The 17,326-nt window shown below is 46.4% G+C and overlaps 2 protein-coding genes across 3 annotated transcripts; both read right to left on the reverse strand.

Annotated features, from left to right (window-relative positions):
- Positions 3,987–6,008, reverse strand: LOC8062494 (UDP-glycosyltransferase 92A1). The gene has a single exon (XM_021458458.1). It carries the CDS (start codon positions 5,898–5,900, stop codon positions 4,386–4,388), a length of 1,515 nt encoding a protein of 504 aa, XP_021314133.1. The 5' UTR covers positions 5,901–6,008; the 3' UTR covers positions 3,987–4,385.
- Positions 7,407–16,928, reverse strand: LOC8062495. 2 transcript variants are annotated; one of them, XM_021449042.1, is made up of 5 exons: positions 14,159–16,928; positions 9,651–9,778; positions 8,554–8,938; positions 8,278–8,465; positions 7,407–7,903 (listed from the first exon to the last, which is right to left on the reverse strand). In XM_021449042.1, exons 1-5 carry the CDS (start codon positions 16,752–16,754, stop codon positions 7,697–7,699), a joined length of 3,504 nt encoding a protein of 1,167 aa, XP_021304717.1. In that variant the 5' UTR covers positions 16,755–16,928; the 3' UTR covers positions 7,407–7,696. The 2 variants fall into 2 exon arrangements, with proteins under 2 accessions (XP_021304717.1, XP_021304713.1); XM_021449038.1 differs by having other exon boundaries at positions 7,407–7,945.

Here is a 17,326-nt window from a genome sequence, read left to right on the forward strand (position 1 = left end):
TATATTAGGAGTGTTTACCGGTAGGCGTAGGGCTTCTTGATCTTTCTCCACAGACATCTTTGTACTCTGGGTCCTCAGGTTGGAATAGGTCAAATGAAGGGATATCATCTATATACGGATCTATATATGAAGGGCTTGATGGCTTGCAAGGAACTGGATCTTTTGTGATATCCTTTGGTGGGATTGCTAGAGGGGAAGGAATTGGACCTTTAGTACTCTCATCTGGTAAGATCAGTGGAGGGGAAGGAACTGCATATTTAGTGCTATCTGCTGGTGGGATTGGTGGAGATGAAGGAACTGGACCTTTTCTACTCACATCTGGTGCAATTGGTGGAGGGGAAGGAAATGGACCTTTTGTACTATCCTCCGGTGCGATTGGTGCACTAGAAGTACTTGCATGTGTTGTACTCTCTAATGGGTTAGATGGTTTTTTGGGTGACACAGCAGCTGAACCTGTTGGATCTGGTGGAGGATGCATGTTGACATTGTCATTGGTAGGTTTCTTCAGGTGGCTCATCTTATTTGACATATCAGCAACATCATTCAGACGTTTGTTCAAATGAATAAATTTAGAAGCCAACTCAGCACCACGCTTTGCCATAATCGCCTTTCTTTGCTCTTTCATTGTATTTGCAAGCTCATCAAAATCTTTCTCCAACAAAGAATTATGCTCCGCCAATAGAACTTGGTATTCTTCAGGAAGAGACTGCAATAAATAATGCAATATATGAAGTGGAGAGAATGAAACATTGGGAAAAGTACAGTGCAACATATGAATGCACATTGTGCAACATGTCTGCAATTTACAAGTTGGTTTTGACAAAATCACCTCAATGGAAACCGCATGAGTACCATCTGGATGGCGGGAGGAAGTGCCTTGGGAATCCATCCAGTCATTAAGGCTTGGCTGCACTGGATCTTCATCTTGTCCAGACAATGGAGACGGAGTGTAACCAGTCATGGAAACTGGGATAGGATAGGGGCCTTTCTTTCGGAACTAACAGTGAATGAAGATATATTATAACAAAGAAATAAATAATGCAATGGCTAAAAGGAATGACTAAAGATGAATGAAGATGGAAAAAAACATCAAACTCACAGGTTGCTGCCCATATGCATTAAGCTGAACCCTACTCCTGTCAACATTTGAAATGAATTCAAAGTCTTTCTTGGTGACATGGCAAATGCGTGGGACAGAATAGTTGATTTTGTGAGTAGCCCGGTCAGCAGGTATGTCAAGATAGTCCATGTATGCAATCTACATTACAAATGGTACAAAAAATCATGAAGGCCCAACATTAGGAAATCACGGCTGCAGTATGTGGAAACTTATGTAATCAAACATATATAGATAGCTAATGCAACATATAAGGTAGTACTATTGAAACAGATCAGCAAAGTCATTGCAATGGAAATACGGATGGGTACAACATAGAAGGGATAATGAACATACCGCAAAAACCACAAGGCAAGAGCCAAGGTAAGGACATTCGGTAGCACCTTCATCTTGAGAAGAAAAGGATTGGCACTTTCGGACTTCATTCATCAAATTATCAAGAATGTGCCCAGCCCAGTCAAATGATCTGATTAGAGAGACATCCTTTAAGTTGTGCAAGTACCGTGGGGTGATGGCATTGTCTGTGCCTGGACAGAGTACAGACCCCAAGGCAAGCAACATGAATGCCCTGAAAAAAGTGGTCTTGTCATTAGCTGTTTTCAACACATCAATGCATTGGGACAATTTTCCTCGCACTCCAACCATAAAAGGCTCACGAATCTTCAGGAATGCTTCATATTCATCCGCATTGCAAGTAAGCTTAACAAGCTCATCTCCACTTGGCACACCAAGAATGTTGCAAATAAGCTGCTTGTCAAATACGATAACTTTATCTTTGCGCCTAAACTCTCTCAAATCAGGGTCAATGTGCTTCATGATCCATGCAACAAGGTTCACAGGCACAGAAAAGTCAGACATGCCAAGTAAAGCACCTAAACCGCCACATTTATCCAACCTATTTGTTCCTGATTGAACTTGCAGTCACGAATCCTGTGCAACGAAAATCTGGTTTTGAAGGCATCGTCACTACTTTTGGTGTTGGGAACATTAATTGCTGTGTAAAAAAAGATAGAGAAAACAACATATTAAAATTAAATCCAAAAATTGGGGTATATAGTTTGTAACACTTTAAAAAATACACACAAGGTGATACATGTATCAAACACATAGGTGGACAACATACATGCTTTGTACAAATCACATTGTAAATTGTAAAAAATGAAACATGCCAATATATAGATGCCATGTTGTTGATTGTTGCAAAATATATATGTACAAAAAGGTATGAAACACTGGTAATGTCATGGTGAAACAAAGAAATATTGGTTAATGAAACATGTTCAAAAGTTGATTATTGTGACAGATCCAGAAATTATATAGAGCATGGGCGACTTACACAATAATCATACCTTGCTGCTTGTTGACATTCTTCATTGGAGATTTTTTCACAGAGAGGTTGGATCGTGGATTGCTCGAAGATGCTTGACCTGCCTTCTTGGCGATGTTGCCCTTGCCTCTGCCCACTACAACAGTCGTTCGAGCCCTGCTCCCTGCAACAGCCGCTCGGGCCCTGGTGTTGGAAATCTTCCTCACTGCCTGACGGTGGCGACCACGTCCCCGCCCAGCATCCCGCCCAGCATCTGCCTCATCATCGTTGCTGCTAGGCGAATCAACTCTGCCGGGTGAAGCATTTAGGCCTGATCTGGTATGCATCGCTAAAAAAAACAAACAACGGTTACCGATGAGAAGCCGATGACAAGGAGAAATACATAACAGGTATGGATTATAAGCAGTGGCGGAGGTAGGATTAGGATGAAGAGGGGGCCAATTTCATCATAATCATGAACAACAACTAATTCAAGCGCTATGTAATCTCAGCACAATTGAACTACATGAAAAATATCTCATAACTAATACAAAAGTCAATCAAATATGTGAAGGTCTCAACAAAAACAAAAAACAAAAATCTATAATAATTCGGATAATAATTGGTACATGACATGCATACCTAGGAGTCAATATAGCTAACTCAGAAACAAGTGCAACAATATGAGACATGCATACATGCAGTCAAGCGTGAGTAGTAGCTCTAATTTCTCCCCAATTTCTCCCGCAGCAAGGGGAGCCATGGCACATTTTCGCCTACATCTAGTTTCAGCCAGTGATTAGAAGGAGTACTGAGTGATACCTGCGCTGCTAGGGTTGGGGGAGACGAGTAACCGTCACAATCCTTGTGAAGCCCGGGCCGCGCGAATGCGATTTCTCACGGTGGCGAGGATGCGATGGTCGACGCTGAGCGGATCGGAGTGGACCGTCACCTAGACGTCACCGACGGGGGCGTACGGCGATGGGGAAATGGAGGCCCGAATGGTGGAGAAGGACGCCGCGCTTGCGTCGCGCTGGAGGGCTGACGACGCTGTGGAGGTAGACAAGGTTGAGCTGGGCCCTTGCGCAGATGGCGGATGGCGCTGTGGATGCACGGCACGGCACGCCGCGCTGGTTCCTTCCGCCGTCGCTCCGAGGAAACGCGGCCGCGACCCAGGCCAGAAGAGGAGGCTGCGAGGAGAGCGCGGCCACGACCGCGGTCGGAAGAGGAGAGCCGAGCCCCTCGCAGCCGCCGGATGGCGCAGGTGGTTGCCGAGTCCGGGCGGCGCGTGGTGGTTGCCGTTGCTTCCGCCGCCGCTGCTAGCGGAACACCCGGTCTGGAGGGAGCCGGATTTGGAAACTGGCCGAGTGGGGAAAACGGATCTAGAAACCAATGCCGTTCCGTTGCGCGTGTCCCCGCCTCCAACTGCGCCAGAATCGATTGGGCCGCCCGTTCCAAAGCCCACCAGGGGAGACCGCAGGCCCACCGAGGAGCCGTCCGGATGCGTCGCTCGGCCGGACGTGGTAGCCCAAGAATTCCCGTAAACAAATTCGGACATTCAAATATGAGTTCAAACTCGGGCAAAGTTGAAAAATTAGGACCCCTGGACCCCCAATGGAACGCCCTTGCCTTTGAGCCCCTAAATCTCTCCAACCATAAGATTAGTCACCAACGTGCCTTAAGCCTTTAACACTACGATTACTGAAGTCCTATAGCTTAACCTGAACTTTTATTAAAACCGACCACGAAGCTTCTAGCCTTCTACTAAAAATCTTGAGAAAATAGAAAGTCGGAACTAGCTCGGACCCGAGGTCTGAACTCGGTCGATGTCGACGCCGTGCTCGGCCCCCTGACCGGCGTCAGAGCCAAACCGCCGCGTGTCACCGTCGCCCTGCCGCCTTGCCACCCCCCACGCCCGGCCTTGCCTGTTGATGATGGCGATGGCATCGCCCTGTTTCTGTTTCATTGCAGGTTCATGGCTCTCAAGAACTCGTGCAGCGCCGCCGTCGACGACCCGCCATCCTGCCGCCAGGCGCTCTTCAACACCTCCTGGACCTCCTTGACCCGCCGCCGCATGGCCGCCGCCGCCGCCACGGCGTCCCCCATCACCGTCTCCACGGCCTCGGCCACCTTGGACCTGTCCACGGCCGAGCTCTCCAGGTTCCCGCGCGCCACCTCCGCGCACACGCCCCACTCCTCCGCCAGCATCCGCGCGTTGTAGAACTGCTCCGCCGACAGCGGCCACCCGAGGATGGGCACGCCGTGCGTCAGGCTCTCCAGCACCGAGTTCCACCCGCAGTGGCTCAGGAACGCGCCCGTGGCGGCGTGCGCCAGGATCCGCACCTGCGGCGCCCACCCGCGGACGACGAGGCCTCTGCCGCCGGCGCGCGCCCGCGCCTCGAACCCCTCGGGAAGCCACTCGTCGCGGAACGCGCCGGCGACGACGTCGAAACCCACGGGCGGACGGATCGCCCAGACGAACGGCCGGCCCGTGGTCTCCAGCGCCGCGGCGAGCTCCGTCATCTGCTTGGCTTGTATGCTGTTCTGTGACCCGAAAGAAATGTACAGGACGGACGACGGAGGATGCCTGTCCAGCCACCGTAGAACGCCGCCGCCGGTCTCGTCGTCTGTGCTCGAGCCGTCGTCGTCGTCGTTGCCGGAGCAGGAGAGGACGAGAGGGCCGATGGGCCAGACGGGAACCTTGCCGTTGCCGGCAGCACGGCGCATCATGGCCAGCCCCGTGCTCTCGAACTCCTCTACGGTGTTGGCGAGCACGGCGTCCGTGCGATGCCCGTGCCGTATGGCCCGCCGGTAGAACGCCGTCCACCGGTCGCTCATGTCGCCGTGGAGGAGGAAGATGGGCGACAGCTGCGAACGGTGGAGCACCACGTCCGGGTACTCTGGCAGGCGGAGGAGCGAGCCGTCGGAGGCGAAGGGAAGCGCCGGCATGTGGTTCCACAGGGCGTGGAGGATGGCCGTCCCGAACGCGCCGCAGGAGACGAAGACGGCGTGCGCGCACCCGTGCCGCCGCGCGACGTCCACCGTCCACGCGACGAACACGTCGGCGACGATGCAGATGTCCGCCGGCGCCGCCTCGTCGTCGTCGCCGCCGCTCTGTCGGCGGCGGAGGCCCGAGACGTAGTCGTCGAAGGCGGGCTGCAGGGACTCGAGGGCCTCGAAGAGCGTGACGAACGACGGCACCGGGAGGGAGCTGGTTGACTCGCAGCCGACGGGCAGGCCGTGGTCGGCCGGGACGAACGGCAGAGCGTGGAAGCCGATGGAGGAGGGGGCCTGCGGCGGCACGGCCGACGAGGAGGAGGAGCGCAGGGCGGCGACGTTGCGTGGAGTGGAGACGAGCGTGATGGCGGCGTCGGGGAGCTCACGGGCGAGGAGGCGGGCGATGGCGAGGAAGCTGGCGAAGTGGCCCTGGGCTGGGAAGGGAAAGAGCACGACGTGTTTGGGTCTCGAGGTGGCCATGGATAGGAGATGCGGCTGAGCACTGAGCTCTGGCTAAGCGTGTTTGGTTGCTCGCTATCCTGGCTCAGCTCATCCGTACACGTAGAAATAGAAGATCGTTTGGTTGAAGCTCCATTATTGTTCCGGCTTGACTTGGCCCGGTGGAGACGACCAAAATGAGCTTCACTGGAGCCTGGCCCGGTGGACGCAGGTTGCAGTGGATGGACCCACACGTCACCTTCACATGTTAGCCAAACAAAAAAAAAACATCTTTGTGTTTTTAAAATTTTCTGCATTGTTTAGTTCATCCAAAAACTAAAAATTTTCAATATTTTTCGTTACATCGAATCTTGCGGCATACATAAAGCATTAAATACAGAGGAAAACAAAAACTAACACCAAATACACTTTTTTTTTTATGAAATATGGTTTTATCCAACCTGCCTTCGCTCATGCAGAATATACGATGCAAGTCTTCACATTCGGTAACCAAACACACCACTTGGTATGTGGTGCACACGAGACGCGACTCGATCGGCCGGCGCGAGCGATTAATAAACTGGACGAATGCCGGGCAGCGAGGAAGGTTCCCCCCAAATTTATCTACGCAAGGGACGTGGATGGTCATCCACCCAAATACATAATACTACAATCTCTTGCATATATATGCTGCCATTTTCTAGTAGAGATTGTAGTACGGTTCACGTCTAGGTAGATGACCATCCACGTCCCTTGCGTAGATAAATTTGGGTATAGTACTGTAGAATCTAGGAGAGCAGAGCACGGTTCGATTATCTAGGTCCAATTGAAGTATAGTACTGTAGAACATTAACCAATGCAAAACAACAGATTATCTGTAATCTAGTCATTGTTACTACACCGGATTCTGTGTCTCGTAGTTGCAGTGCACCCAGTCGTGCGCGTATATTCACGGAAAGATGCCCGTTTACTTGCTGGAATCTTCGAGGCGTCGTCACGGGGTGCGGGTGCGGCCAAATCAAGCGTGTCGGGTCGGGGGTAAAGGCAGATTGCCGGTTTTCTGCGCGTTTTCTGGTGCGCAAATGCAAGAGTCACCGAGCCCGGGATTGCCGGCTAAATTAAATGGACCTCCCAGAGACAGCAAGAGTCCTGCCGGGGCGCTCGTCGTCGTTGCGGTGCGCCCCGCCGCCGGTGCTCGCCGTGGCGCACTGCGGCGTCGCTAGCTAGCTCTTCTGCGCCTGCGCGCGCAGAGCCAGAGGCTGGAGGCGGCCGGACGCGGAGGTTATATATTTACGGTGTCGCGGCGGGGCGTTCTCCGCCGGGAGTGGATGATCGCGGTCGCGGCGGTACATCGGCCACGTACGGGGCCGACGACGAGCGACTCGGTGGTGGCAATGGCGACGGTCGTTGGGACCGGCCGGGTGGTGCCAGGAGAAGGACGGGCCTACAGATCCTCCGCCGGGGGTTAACTTTTAGTGATATTTGGAGAACTTTCTTATCTTTTCACTAGCAAGCTCATATCTTGACGTTGCAGTAGCTAATCGCATCAAAGCAGAAAGGAAGATCTGGATTGATTACAGGTGAAACAGTCATGGCTTGACGTTGTTGCAGTAGCTAATTACATCACAGCAGAAACAGAAACATAGATAGATGGATTGCAAGAGAAACGGTCTGAACTTAATTAGGCAAGAACATGAGGTAACCAATTGCCCATTCAGAGGATGGACAAGCCATAGATATCATCAGGGTAAGCTAGGCGCTCAAACCTTAATATCACTCTGCTACCAACATACTCCAAAAGGTGGAACCAACAGTGTTAACGAACTGCTTGCCAAATTTCATTTTGCACGAATGACATGCACATTCATCGTGTACTTCGTATTCTCAAGTAGCTCAAAGAGGCAGAGATCTCCCAGCCGCAACTTGTTGTCACGAGCAAACTGTTTCCACCCTTTCATAAGCCTTTTGACTCTTTTTTTGTCCTTCTTAATCACACACCGCACTTCCCAACTCTTGCCACGGCATCGAAGCATCAGTGTTTGGTCCTCAAATGGTAGATATACATCAGCATATACTCTTGGTATGTTCTGATTGCAGTAGGAAAGTGTAAAAGTCAACTGAAAATTGAAAATAGCTCAAGCTGAAAGTGTACTTGCATCAAGATTTTAAATTATTTATTCAACTGAAAATTAAAAATAGCTCAACCTGGAAGTGTACTTGCATCAAGATTTTAAATTATTTATTCAAGGCAATTTGTGTAGTACTTCACAGATTTAAAAAAATGAATCTTAAAAATTATATTTTTTTCCTACTTGGTCTTCTGATTTTATTCAATGTAATATTAACCTGGCCAAGAAAAAGGGGAGAAGAGGATAATTGCAATAGAATATCAACCCAAGAACTAAGTTTCCAAGCTCACCAAAGCCTGAGATCTTCCATGAACATTGCCGTTGTTGATGATGCATCCATAGATGGGGATCCTAGAACTACTAGCTCGGACTCTCTCTTTCAGTTTCTTCATCTGCACACAGGTTAGACAGGTTCCTCGTGGGAGGATGTAACCTGGAACACAATGTGATTTCTGATCTTCTGGACGTACAGAATCTCCTACACAGAAACAAAGAGAAAGTAATGTGAGGTCATGGTGAACTGTAAAGTAGATCCTACTCAAGTTGGTTCAATTTGGTGACTCAACCTGATGAGTCAGATAGGGAGGTTGATGAATTAGTGGTGACATTCATGGGAAGATCTCCACAACTGCTTGAAATTTCAATGTGCATTTCCCTTGTTTCTCTGCCACAGATATGATTTCTCTTGACAAGGCATGGAGGCACTTTCTCGCAACAACTAAGATCAAATATGAAAACCTTGAATCGAGAAGTCTTGTCGCACTTGAAAACCAAGAAGTCCCCCATGTTCAAGTCATGGGCAGTAACAAACTCCTTCCATCCTGTTTGAAGGACTACTTTGCCCAGATTCTTAGCTACTTCAACATCAAAAGTGTGTCCACAGCGTGATTCTAGCTTAACTCTGTTTCCTATTAGCCCTCTGAAATGTTGCTCGAATTTCTCAGGCACGGCCTGCAGCAATAACACAGGACATGCTCTTATATATATCTTCAATTCAAGAAATTGGCTGATAGTGCAACAATTTCGTTCTAGACATCAAAACAGAGAAGAAGTAGTAGTACTTAGTTGCCCACATACGAGGACTAAGTTTACCCCTAGAAACTATTTAGGTCTATATTAATATGCACAACATGTTACCTAAAGAACCAATAAATATTATCAGGTTGCACAAACATCTCTGTCAAAATCTAGCTTTTTTTTTTGCAACTGGAGGGGCCGAAAGCCCCTACAGGAATTTATTGAAAGAAGTGAAGGTTTTACAGACGGTTAAACAAGAGGGAAAGAAAGATCAAAATCTAGCATTGGTTACAAATGATCAATATTCTAGCATATATAGCTTCATCAGAACATATCTTGAGTTTCAAATTGTAATACCAGGTCTGGCTAAATCTACACCTATAAGAGGCTAATTATTTGCATTCAGCTTTCTTCCGGGACTAGGGACGGAAGATGATGGGATCGCTGGGCCTGTTTGTTTGCCATATTTACATAAGCTATCAGTAGCTGGAATGATTCCCGGGCCAATCCTTGCCTAAACGGCCCTAAGCAAAATGAACAAAATATGATGGAATTGCTAACACAATATTCCCTCTGGCAACAGTAAAAGTCAAAAAGGAACAGTCCCCACTTCCCAGGAAGACAGTGGACGGACTTGAAAACTTACCAATCGTTCACGAAAATCACCAACCAGAACCTTGAAGAAATACTTGTCCTTCTCATCATTGTGATCCGAATAGAAATATGCATCCCTCTCCCTGCTTCTCTTACCAGGCTTTCTCATCTTTACCGCACCTACATCGAAGACAGTAGCATGCCGAGGACATCTCAGAACAGAACGAAGGAAGTTGGAGAAGTACTTAATTAATAACCACAAGCTATGGAAGATAAAAGATCTTGTTTGGTTGGGTTGGTGTCGTAATAATTTGCCACGCCCAACCTTCGTAAACTGTGGCTGTTGTAGAAAGTGTGTCGAGCAAAATCAAATTTTAGACCAAAGGCGTTCACCCAGCTTTATTAGAAAGCGTAACGATCACCCAAGGCCTGAGCACTGGGGTTTCCAGTTTTACAGAAAAAGGCACACCTGAACAGCGAAAAACATAACTCGAAACATTCCAAGAACCTCTAAGGCCCGAGCTAAAACATCTAAAAAAAAAAGACACCCCGACACCAAACGATCAACCAGACAAACACTCTAAAAGAGGACACCCAACACCAACAAAGAAGCTACTGTAGATTGGAGTCTAGCAGATTGATCATCTCGTGCGCCGTAGGGTCCAGCTTTGTTTTTAGAAGTGGGCGCCATGTCTTGATCAACATCAGTGTCTTGAAGATGATCACCTTGGGAGACGAAACAATTTTTTTGTTGATAGCCATGTCATTCCTCGTCTTCCAGATTGTCCATAACGCACCTGCACATATAAAAAGCGTCACCTTGCGCTTAGCACCTCTACAATCTTCAGCAAACTCCATTAGGAAATCTGTGCAATTGGTCGGGGAGGCCGACCAGTTCAAGGAAACTCTCAAGAATGACCAAAGATATACTGCAAGTGGGCACTGGAATAAAATGTGATCGGTTGTTTCCAAATTATCACAAGCAGCGCATTCCTCCGGCCCTGACCACTGTTTTTTCTTAAGCTGAACCCCTGATTGGATTCTATCATGTGCCGCCATCCAGATAAAAATCTTGACTTTCAGAGGAATATTACATTTCCACACATTCATCAATCGCTGATCTCTAACGCCTCCAAACGTAATAGCTCTATATAAAGAACCTGAGGTGTATTTCCTGGATTGTTCTAAGGCCCAAAACATTTTATCTCTACCTTCACCCAAGTTAACCTCCATCAGCATCCCCTGCAACTGCTCCCACTCCACTCCATAAATCCCCCGGAGTTGTCTTCTAAAAAGTATACGCCATTGTCCCTCAGTAAAGGCCTGGTAAACATCTATATCAGGATGCAACGCAATACTAAAGATATTGGGGAAAAGGACCTTCAAAGGACATTCCCCCATCCAGCAGTCTTGCCAGAAACGCGTTTGATGGCCACTGACTACTTGAATCATTCTACCCCTCTGGAACCAAACTCGTATGTCAAGTAAAGACCTCCAAAATTGGGAACCCTGTCTATTTCTGATTTGGAAGATACTCTTCTCCCCCAGATATTTTTTCCTTAGAAGTTTGCAGCAAATATTGTTGTCTTCTCTCTCTAGTCTGTCAATCCATTTTGCAAGCAAACTAGTATTCATAGCTCTAACATCCGTGAAACCCAAACCTCCAGCTTCTTTAGGTCTACTCAAAGCTTCCCATTTGATCATGTGATACTTACGTTTTTTCCCAGTACCTTGCCAAAAAAATCTCGATCTAATAGAGTCAATAGTCTGGTAGTTTCCTTCATACAGCTGGTACACACCCATCGTGTACATAGGGATAGCAGATAAACAAGACTCAATCAGGATGGACCTGCCTCCAGAGGACAGATAATCACACTGCCAAGTCCCCAGCCGTTTTTCAGCTTTGTCACTGACATATTTGAATTGTGCTTTAGTTATCTTACCGTCACTGACTGGCATTCCTAGATATTTCATTGGAAAAGAGCCCATTTTACACTTAAGAACTCTAGTAACTTCCAGTTGATCTTCCTCAGTCACACCCATTGTGTAAACCTCACTTTTGTCAAAGTTTATTTTCATCCCCGACATTGCCTCATAGCAATTAAGGATTAATCTCAAGTTGTTCACATTCTCTAGAGAAAAACTCAGAAAAATAACTGTGTCATCTGCATACTGTAAATGGGTTAAACCACCATCAATTAGATTTGGAACCAGCCCCTGAATTATGCCTGCCACACTTGCTCTGGATAGCATAGCAGAGAGAGCATCCGCAACCAAATTAAAAAGTAGAGGGGAAAGAGGGTCTCCTTGTCTCAAACCCTTGAAACTTCTAAAGAATTCTCCACGTTCACCATTGACATCAATACACACTCGACCACCTCTAACAGCACAATTGATCCAATGTATCCACCTCTCATCAAAGCCTTTTGCCCTCAAAACATCTTCCAAAAAGGACCAACTAACTTTGTCATACGCCTTCTCAAAGTCCAGTTTCAGAATAATTCCAGGTATTTTTTTCACCCTCATTTCATGCAGCACCTCTTGGATAATCACTACTCCCTCTAAAATATTTCTCCCTGGAATAAAAGCTGTCTGAAATGGACTAATCAGCTTATCCACCACTCTTGTCAATCTTATAGTGAGGACTTTAGTGATAATCTTGTATATTACATTCAGAAGACAAATTGGCCGAAACTGCTTTACATTTACAGCTGGCTTCACTTTAGGTATCAAAATAATAACACCATAGTTCAATCTCCATAACTCTAACTGACCACTGTGCAGGTTATCCAACATTTCCTTTATGTCACCTCTGATATAACTCCAAAAGGTTTTAAAAAATTCCACACTAAACCCATCAGGGCCAGGAGCTGTGTTATTCTTCATTTCTTTAAGTGCAAAATCAAGTTCCTCAAGACTAAAGGGTCTAACAAGCCATTCATTCTCATCACCAGATAACCTCTGATCCACAGGCCACATGTCAGACTCAAGACGAATATCTGGTAGTTCTACTCTTCCAAACAATTTTTTGTAATAATCAGCGATATGGGCTTTTAACTGATCTGGTGTATCAAACATCCGATTATTCTGCTCCAGCATTGATATATGCATTTTCCTTTTTCTCCCATTAGCTATTTTATGAAAGTAACCAGTGTTCATATCTCCCTCTAACAACCAAGTTTCCCCCCCTTTCCTTTGCCATTGAATTTCTTCATCAGCCAGAACTTTTAAAAGATCTTTTTCCAGGACATATCTTTCTTCCCATTCTGATTGCATAAGATCTCTGGTTTCACTTGACTCATCCAACTCTGTGATCCTTCTCATAATATTCTGTTTGTATTTCTTCTGGTAACTGTCTACATTCTGGCCCCAACCTTTAATGGCTCTCCTTAATCTACCAGAAACTATGTGCCAATGATCTAAAGGGTTCACCTTATATCTGGAAGGCCATTTACTTTTCACCCAGTCACAGAACCCTTCTTGTTTGGCCCAATGAGCACTATACCGAAAGTAGAAACCTTTAGCAACATTTCTAGTCTCACTATTGGAATCCAGAATAAGGGGATTGTGGTCAGACCCCAATCTTGGAGCTGTCAAAACAGAAGCTAAATTAAACTCATCTTCCCAAGCATTTGAAATCAGAACTCTATCCAGCACACATAGGATTGGGGGAGTCTGTTTATTAGACCATGTATATCTGCTCCCAGTACGATTCAGCTCTCTCAGAGCAGTATTACTGATCATATCATTGAAGGCATCCATTAGACCCACATTAACATTTCCAGTAGACTTTTCTTCCACTCTTCTGACCAGATTAAAGTCACCTCCTAAGCAAACAGGGAAATCTGTATCCAAAATTTTTTGCTGAATTTCCTCTAGAAAATCTCTTTTCTGCTCCTCATGAGCTGGACCATAAATGTTAAAGAGAATCCACTCAAAACCTCCATTTCTCATTGTCAGTTTCATATTCTGAAAAAATCTACCCTGATTTTCTTCTGACACCATAGCCACCTCTTTATCAACCCCCATCAACATACCTCCAGAGTGACCTTCACTGGGGACCCAGCCCCAGTGCATGTCCCTCTTCCCTGCAAATCTATTTAACTCTCTTTGACTAAAAGCAGTTTTTATTGTTTCCTGCAGGCAAATACAATCAAAATCATGCAAAGAGGTTAACTCTAATAATTGTTTTCTTCTTGCAGCATTTCCCAGACCTCTAACATTCCAAAATAGTATCTTCATTTATAACTGATAGAGATAAGATATCTTTCAAGCTCTTGTCAACCTCTAACTGATTTGCCTGTTGTAGCCGTGGAACCTCTACTGCAGTGTCACCATTTCTATTAGAACTCAAAGTTTGCTGCTGGGTAGTTTCAGAACTCAAAAGAATTTTGTTTCTAGCCTTTGATAAGGCTTCCACAGCTTCCTCCCGAGCTTGGATTAGAGAAATATTAGCAAGTCTACTACTCTCATCAGACCCCAAATTAATACCACAAGCTCTAACTATTAACTCAACATGATTAGAAGAACTGGTAATAGAGTTAGAACTTGATGAGTTACCTTTAGATGCAGCTGAGGCTTTTTTGTTCATTGCTTTCGCCATCATTGTGGTCCCATCCTCCTTCAGTCTTGAACTATGCCTGATAGTATCAATAAGAATGCTGGTTGATTTAGCAGACACTGGAACTGTCCCCTCTGCACACTTGGACTTAGAAGTAACTACCTCTACTTCATGATCATTATTCTTATCCTCATTCAACTCAGGCTCATCTGATTGCCCTGAGAGGTTCTCCTGTGTTGAAAAAACTTCAGGGGTCAACTTTTCTGTTGGCACAGCATAATTTTTGTTACTCTCAACTGGCATTTCCTCACTAATCTCCATAAAGCCTAGATCTGCGAGCAATTCCCTTTGATCAGAATAATTTTTAATGGTTGATCTCACTTGCATGTTTTCTGCCAAATCAGTAATCTCCTGTATCAAGTCCTTTTTGCTGTCATCCTCAGCAACTGTCCTACTGGTTTCATTAGACCCCCCTGCTCCATTTCTGTCATTATCCAGATTACTTGATTGTCTGCCCTGATAATTTGAAGGACCAGCTCCATGAGAAGTAGGCCCCTTTGGTGGAGACTTTCCAGTCTCAAGCCAGCCATGGCTTTCCTGAGATTCAGGATCTTCTTCATCTGTCACCTCCCCATCATTTATATCAAAATCATCATCATCAGGCTTCGTAGGAGGATGTTGTGGCAGCTTATCAGAATAAAACCATGATATTTTCTTGCCCTTCTTGTTAATAAACACTTCTGATGCACCACCAATCTTATAGGGGTCTTTGCATGAAACCTTAACCCACACAGCTTTCCACTGCAGAGAAGGTATATGTACTTCTTCTGGAAATCCTACCAATTTGGCCAACTCTAAAACAGCAAACTCAGTTCTGGCAACATTAGGAATACCCATAGCTCTAACCCACACTGTCTGAAGAGTCTGGAATGTATCAGGCTCTCTATCAGTCTCCTCTATTACTGCCACCATGTCAGAAGTGATAAACTTAATTTTCTGCATCTTAGTCAGCAAGTTCATAACAGGTTTAGAAGGAATGCTAACAATGAACTCACTTCCTGATATACGCTTGACATCCCAATTCCATTCTGAATCAACTAGGTACTGAAGTTCTGTTTTAATTCTGAATTTTGTCCCCCTTCCCTCTAGAACAGAAACAAGAGCTCTAATTGACTCATCAGCTATTTCTTTCTCCTCTGGTTTGATCTCAGGAATATTCAAAGCATAAAACAGCTGGCCCGGCATACCCATAGCACACAGCGTGAGACCTTTGTTTGCACGAGTACTAGGACAATTTGTTGACTTATGTCCTGAGGCTCTACAACTATAACAGAACGGTGGCTTCTTGCAAGTAGAGATATGGTGGCCAAGATCGTTGCAGTTAAAGCATCTGATAGACATACTAGCAGACTGACCTGAATCCCAGTGTTGCTGGTGTTGAGATTGTTGTTCGCCCTTCTTGCGCTCTTCGAGCTTGTGCCTCAAATCTTCCTCTGTCATACGCCTCACATCCCTGACTTCTTGACGATCTCCTTCTCTCTTTCGATTCTGACCACCACCTTGATCCCACCCACGCGACTGACCTCTGGGCTGATCTTGATAGCTACGAAACACACGACCATCTCGTCCCTGGAAGCCCTCGCGAGTTTGATTTGGGTATCCACCTCTCAGATCACGAGTCTCCTGGAAACCCTCTCTGCTTTGACGCTCTGGCTCTTGGAATCGACCTTCTCTGTATCTATCCCCTTCTCTAACCTCCCTCCCTTGGTATCCTTTCCTGTCCATCTTGTTTGCAACCACCTCAATGAACGATCTCCCGTCAAGAATTCGAGGGGAAACTCGACGGAGATGTTTAGCCTGTTTCCCAAACTTCCAGATCTCTTGCGGTGTAGCCGGAAATCGCTCCGCCGTCGGGTCCCAAACCCTAGCCGAAGGAATCCAGAACCATCTTGTTGTGTGTGAGGGTTTTGCTTTGGTGTCGGGAGGATGGCTGGTGCTGGGGCAGTAGGAATGCTGGAAAAGGTCTTCTATAGAAAGGCCAGCATCCGGCCCATGTCTCAGTGCCTTTTCCCTGGCCCAACTAGCTCTTGACACAGTACCCCCAATTTTTCCATCCTCTGCTTCATGTCCTGAATGAACCTCTGAACACACGAGAGCCTTCATCCTGGGAAGCACTGGCAACTTTGACTTATCCTCATCCTTCTCATCTCTAGCTTTGCTATTCCACCTGAACTGAATTGGAAGATCTCCAACTAATATAGAGTTAGAACCAATTGCTACTACAGGTGGAGGTCTCTGATCATGCAAACGCCCCTGTCTTGTTTCCTCTGTTGGTTGAGAATGTTTTGGCAACCCGAATGAAATCAGTGGCTTACCTTGCCCAGGTGTAAGTGGTGGAAATTTGTCAAAGTTCAACCAGTCCTCTAACTCTACCTCCTCCCTTTCATGATCAATCCTTCTGATGATCCTTGGAGAAGATCTCATAGGAGACGGTGAGTTCTTACTCAGCTGCTTAGAATTGGTCACATGAATCTCTGTATCATCATTAGAAATCGAGAACGGGGGAACAGCTAGCGTAAATCTCCGATTCCCCATACTCGGCAACCACTACCAGATCTCAAACAAAGCTGTAGCCAGAACTCTAGGACAGACCTCAACAACAGAAACGAGGAACGAAACAAATCGGCTGTACAGAAAACCCACAGAAAGGTCTGGAAGCTTCCAGAACTACAGAGAACACGAGAGCTCAAACAAGGAGGAGAGGCGGGAAAATACTCCGATGAGAAGATGCAGCGTCTCCTCCCGAGTCAGATCTCCTCCTTCGCGACGCGGATTGGCCCTGGAATCACCGGCGAGGCTCACCGGAGTCAGCGTTCCCGGAGTCGCCTATTTCGCCCGAGCGTCCCTCCACCCACCCGCCAACCAACCGAGCAAAATCAAATTCATACTAATGATAAAAAATTAGCACGAAAAGAAACATATGGTGCTAAGTATGGCAGAAAGTGCGGTACATCATGGTTATGACAGGGAATCAAACATTTTTTTTAAAAAAAAACAGTGACATAACTAATTTGTGATATCGCAAGTTTTGGTTGCAGACTAAACAGATCCAACTGCATGAATGATATGATAATATTTTATGATCTTAGGACACCCAAGCAGCCAAG

This window comes from Sorghum bicolor, chromosome 1 (genome assembly GCF_000003195.3).
Source record: "Sorghum bicolor cultivar BTx623 chromosome 1, Sorghum_bicolor_NCBIv3, whole genome shotgun sequence".
NCBI classification, from domain to species: Eukaryota; Viridiplantae; Streptophyta; class Magnoliopsida; order Poales; family Poaceae; genus Sorghum; species Sorghum bicolor.